The sequence below is a fragment of the Prorops nasuta genome, unplaced genomic scaffold (genome assembly GCF_024137725.1).
Source record: "Prorops nasuta isolate Cenicafe-Biocafe unplaced genomic scaffold, Cenicafe_Pnas_1.2 PNAS00009, whole genome shotgun sequence".
In the NCBI taxonomy this organism is placed as follows: Eukaryota; Metazoa; Arthropoda; class Insecta; order Hymenoptera; family Bethylidae; genus Prorops; species Prorops nasuta.
The window spans coordinates 840,263-846,381 of NW_027116806.1; the positions used below are offsets into that span (position 1 = coordinate 840,263).

General features: G+C 37.8%; 1 protein-coding gene across 2 annotated transcripts in view; it reads left to right on the forward strand.

Annotated features, from left to right (window-relative positions):
• sl (small wing phospholipase C gamma 1) overlaps positions 1-5,046 on the forward strand; it is a 467,203-nt gene extending 462,157 nt beyond the window's left edge. The window contains exon 21 of one of the 2 annotated variants that reach the window (XR_010823023.1): positions 4,550-4,621. Coding sequence is in view for 1 of the 2 variants with exons in the window: in XM_066731397.1 (XP_066587494.1) it covers positions 4,550-4,588 (39 nt within the window). In the remaining variant the exon portion in view is untranslated. Of the gene's footprint in view, positions 1-4,549 lie in introns of both variants that reach the window. The other variant, XM_066731397.1, reaches the window with a different exon arrangement.
• Positions 5,047-6,119: the final 1,073 nt, after the last annotated feature.

The following is a 6,119-nucleotide window of genomic DNA, read 5'->3' on the forward strand; positions in this document are numbered from 1 at the left end:
TTATCCGTCAAACGGAATCCTTGAAAATCAACGAACGATGGTGCCATTATGCCTACGTTTTTTATACTAAAATAATTCTATTTAAATATGCATGTTTCATGAAAATTTCTCCCTCTCTTCAAGGTAATTGTTCTTCATCCCTCTTACTATCCTCACCATAGGTCAAAACTATCTCCCACTATACGTAGCATAGGTCATAAATATTTCCTTGAGGACCAATGACGTTTCCGTTCTTCCAAGAGTGGCAGGTCAGTCATTTCCCCACCGTAGGACAAAAGTTTTCTCAACCCTTAAAGCATTTTAGAATTACCGCCCACTACATGTAGCATAGGGCAGAAAATATTCTCTCTTAGAGCCAATGACGTTTCAGTTTTTCTAAGAGTAGTATAGGCATCTTCCTACCGTAGATTAAAAAAATTGTTGACACCTCCCTAACAGTGCTTAAAAGCTCGAAGAAATCGTAGGACAGGCATCAGTATTGCTTGAACGTTTGATTCGTACGACAAATAACATTCCATTTTAAAAATGTCTTCACTGTTTCATATTACACATATAATCGATTTTGACGGGTTTAAGATAAACAGAAAGTTTGTGCATAAAGAAGTGGCAATCAAAAACTTAACTACGGGAAATACGAATTACGGTGCATTTCGTGTTCATGAGCCGTATAAAAGTTTATCGATTAAGGACCAAAAAAGCATAAATTTCGTCTTCAAAAATATTCACGGGATAAAATATTGCAACACAGGATATGAACATTATAATCAAGAAGATATTTACAAATTTGTGAATAGCATAAAATTGGATTGTGAATACCCCCTAGTAGCTTATAAAGGGGGGCATGTAGAACGGGATGTTCTGAATTACTTGGATATCCCAAATACAAATTTGGAAAGGTTTGGTTGTCCTAAATTTGATAATTTGATAGCCACTATAAAACCTTGCAACACCCCGTGTAAACTACACGTAAAAATGTTCACCAATCATACGAGAAAGCCTATACATTGTGTATATCAAAAGGTAAACGTTTTCGCACGATGGGTACATCAACAAATAGATGTGAGTATCAAATGTTAAACTTAAAATTTGTAAAGTATTAACTGGATTTCTCTGTTTCAGATGATTGAATAATATATATATATATATATATATTGATATAAGTTTAATTATTAGTTTAATTGTAAAACATTTAATTTTAAATATTTGTATAAATTGATGTATATTTCCTTCATTTTTTATATATTTGTATATCCGATCAATTATAAGTTTTTATCCTTTATATAAATTTTATGTATATTTGTTTAATTATAAGTTTAATTGTAAAAATATTTCATTTTATATATATATAAATAAATTCCGTCTGTCATGTAACTCTTCTACCAATTGTTTCTTCTCCTCACTTCCCATGACTATTCCACTACGTATTATGATTACACTAGCTCATCAATCACTGGCGGTAATATAAGTTTCTTTAGAGCATAATTCCAATCATCTTCTCTTTTCTTCTCATTGGCAGTCGTGATTTCCTCTTTTTGATGCTCATTAGAGATATAATTTGCAACAATTTTCAATCTACCATACATATCTTTCCGTAATGCCTCAACTTTTCGATCCAATTTATTTTCAATATAATCGACTTTATCATTCAATTGATTAATTCTTTCACTAATATCATTAATTTTTTCATCAATTTCATTAATTTCATCAGTTTTTTTCAGCAGAGTTGTAACTTTTTCCTCAAGGCGGTTACCTTTTAGGTAATAGTGAGTTAGCTTTTCACTGTATTCAAACAATTCCCCCATTAAGCTATCACGTACAGTCATCGAATTACGTAACAGAGCAGCCATATTCACAGCACTTGTCTCATCAGTAACATCACATTCTAAGTTTGAAATTATTTTCTTCTTGGCATTAAATGCATTCCTTTTTTTATCAAACTTTAACGTATCATTGTCAATTTTGTGTGAATAATTTCTCACTTTACCGGTATTGAAACCAGATCCGAATTTATTTATCGACATAGTGAAGTAGCACGTTGAACTAAGAAAATCTTGAAACTGCAATCTCTTTTATAAGATACCTAGGTTTAGTAACAGCTAGGACTTAATAAGTTGCCCTATCAAAATATTAATATTCCTGAAATTGATACCATTAGCGCGAAAGAAGATTAAGGAAGGCAGTCACCTAGCGGTGACTACTGGAACTAGCAATTAACTCAACCTAGTTTATCTGTGTAGCAGAGTCGGAAATAGTTAGGCTACGTAAGGTAACTAACCATCGACTTCGAAGGGTGAAAAAACCTTCCCTCAACTAGGGCCCCGTAGGATAACTTAGGTCCCCGTAGGATAACTAACCAACGGTACCATAGGGTGAAAAATACCCCCTCCCTAACCAAACTCGATCCCACTATAAGACCCTTTCCTTCCTCATCCCCACCACTACCATACTAAGAGAGTCTTATCCCCACCCATCCCCCTTCCACACCACAAAACAGCTTCCCCCACTCCCTGTCATCGGAACAGCATAGCTCCTCTACTGATGAGTTATTTATCTAGGATCGATAACTTGTCGGCTTTCTAGTGTCGCGCGATGGATGTAGCGGGGCGGCGGCGGGACAGGCGCAGGGCCTTACCTGCTCCCGCGAGCTGCCCCGACACACGTAGTTTAGATGTCAAAGGTGACACTCGAGCAATAAGCTTCCCCGCCGCAAATAGTTCGTAACCCAGCCATCCGCCGCTACTGATCCGGAAATTAAAGAGAGTGCAAGTGTGCAGCAACGGACAGCCAGGACACGAACCCATACCGGACCAGAGGAAACCTACTGCCTTAAGTGCCAGTAACTAGAGCGAGAAGGAGCGAGCAGAGAGAGAGAGAGAGAGAGAGAGAGAGAGATCGAAGGAAGGCAGTCCTATCCGCTGAAGTAAGGGTAAACATTCGTTTCGTATAAAAGTACTGTAACGTCCCGGGGTGTGCTAGGGTTTTAGGGCTCGTAGCACCGATCGGTTACATAGGGAACCGCTGGCCCTGCTCACTTGTCACGGGTAAGCGGGTAACCTAGCGGAGTGGTCATTCCGTCGGACCTATAAACGAAAATCATTGTGTGTAGAGGCGCGAATTAAAAGAGTATTCGCGATTACATAAGTTCGTTGTGTTTGACAGTTGACGTGATCGTTCCCTTGAGCCGTTCTAGGCCGCGGACTTAGTACAATTTCCGTGAAGACTCGCGACCTTAGGTACCGAACCAAAACAATTTAGGTCGTTGTTGTGGTTGAGTACGCGGGAACTTAGTGAGTGCGAATAACCGTCGAGTAACGCGCACGCGCGGGGATAGGGATTCATCCGCGTAGCGTCGCGTAGTAGTTAGCTCAGGAATCCACCGGTGGCACGGGGAGTACCGCGCGACTCGGTGGGGACCGCCGGGAGCGCCGACTAGTGGCTCGAGCGCGAGGCTAGCTACTACGTCATCGGGGCTTCAGCCGCGTTCGTAGGACTTAGGCCGCGCCCACATTCTGGACTTCGCGTTGGTATAACAAAGCCGTGTAAAGAGAGTACTATATTGTTACTGATTAGAAAGTATAATAAACAGAGTTGAATTGGAATGGGAGACTTTTCTTTATTAGCACCTCATCCCCTAAATTCGTGTACGAGGGTTAGAACCCCCTCTGTACAAATAAATATTCGGGCATAATTAATATTACATCGAAGGCGCCCGGGTCTTATAGGGAGTCACCAAATTGGGACGCGAACGCTATCGGTGAGGGATCATTCCTCCCTCCCCTTCTACTCTACCTTTCGGGATAGACAGTAGCGTCACAGTATATTCATCTGTAACCTAAATAAATAGAAGGATCCAACAAAAACAATTATAAGAGGTCTAGTATTTTATTTTTATAAACGATTTTTAAGAATAGAAAACATTGCCTTTATGTACTATAGAAAGAAGCGTTCAAAACTAACCAATCCAAACAAAATTAGATGAGAAATTTGTGATTGATTAAGTTTTCTCTCACCGTCCTTCATTTTTCTAGCATCTTTAAAATAAACTAAGATATTCTTAACTCACCGAGGACCATCATCCCATGCAACCAACTTATTTTCTAAATCATGCGAATGACTTAATCTTCAAGCTTTCTGAATACCTGTTGGATATCTTTGTGAAGTTGGTATAAATCTGATGAAATCTTTGCTTCACTGTATTTTACAGGCTCCCAAGAGAAGCAACATTCCAACGGTTTTATCGAATGAACAGAAACGATCGTACGGAGAGTAGCTAGAAAGAAAAAAAATCAGATTTTATATGAATAAATACTCCTAATTTGCACATTATACACTGGAATCATTGCAATTACCTGTTTTGTAACAAGAAGTCGTCTTTTGATAACTTAGCAGCTTCCAATGTTATTTTGTTCATTTTAGCTTATCAATCAATTGAATGATTTCAGACAAATCTTTTTTTTTTGATAACCTTATAAAATGTTGCTTTCAGTAGGACAAATTCAGGAAAGTTCTTGTTCTAAAAATTGCTAAAGCTCTTAAATATTTATTGCAGGGGATAACATCTTGTGCTTTACCAGTGTATTCTAATTAACAATCCCAAACAAATCAACACCAGTGATGTGGCTGCCACTTTTAACATTTGACGGATTGAATTCCCAGGATGTATAGTATGAGATAAGCAAGGCACATTAATACCCTTTGGAATATAAAGACCGCTACTGTGCTCATTGATGTCTTTCAGTGTATGCTAAATACCAACGAAAATGCTGCCAAGAATAACCAGGCCACAATTAAGCAGACAAGGGATTTCTGTTCTGAGTACTAGTTTCCTGATAAACCTATAATAAGTAAATAAGTATTTTGGTAGATTAAGAGTTTTTAAAAGAGATTTACTCATAATAACCAAAAAGATATTATTTCCTGAATGGTAGCCATATCACCTCAATGAATAATCTCTTCTAATAATTCATAATAACCTACTCATACTAGCTCATACATAGCTCAACCAGACATCGTTTCTGCTTAACACAACTAAAATAAAAAACGAAATATAACTATACTACTAAATTTTAAGAAATTATTGTATTAATATACCAATAAAAATAATTAACTAATCAAGTCAAGAAACTGCATAGATATGTTTAAACTTTTGTTCCCTCTCCTTATTTTCAATATTTGACTTACCACAGCACGTCAATCAGAAATATTAACTAAAAATAAACAGTAGATATATAAGCATATTTTTTACGAAAGTGATCCTAAGCAGTATTGGAAAAAACATACAGGCTATAACAGCAATGATATTTTTAATTTTAATTACTATAGCGGATAATATTTTCCGACCATTCGGTAGTTAATATTATCATATACAAATGTATAAATATATTTTCCAAGGTTTTTCTATTCCGGTTACGGGGAGTTAATTTCTAACATATTAATTTCATTTATTGGACGCTAGTCCAGTTCTTGTGACCAAACCCTAGAAATCCATTCACACATGTATTTACTCGACTAGTCAGCCCCAGAAGGTAAAGGAGAGGGGCAGGATCAGGAAGATACTCCAGGATCGACTATTTTATGTTTTATTCGGTTTCTCTTAGGTGTTGCTGTTAATGAAATGAATCATACGTTCTTGGGAATAAAATAACAGGAGCTTTAATCTGCCAAAATAAAGAGTCGTATATATTAATTTACAAGCTCGATATTTTCCTCTTTTCTTGTTTCAACCAGAATAATGCGACACACTCATACTATACAAATTAACACACTCACTCAAACATACTACATACGACCTGAGAAGCGGGGAGAGTAGGAGTTCTTGGACGATCTCAGCCAGGTATCTCTTCAGCTAACGAGTACGGCCTGATGTTGGGGAAAAGGTGAATCCCTACATATTTCGCCAAGTCCTAAAGGAGGCTACACACGAACCACGTGACCTCAGTTCCATGGGGAGACACGCCATGGATACAAACTTTCTGGCTACGTCCTCCAGAAAGGCCCCAACGGAGTGGCGCTTGGATGGGGCTCATTTCAGGGCAACGGGCACCCCGAATACTACCAGTCAAGAGTAAGGTCTATACCGACATTATAGAACGGTTCCACCTGAAATCTTAGTTTCCAAA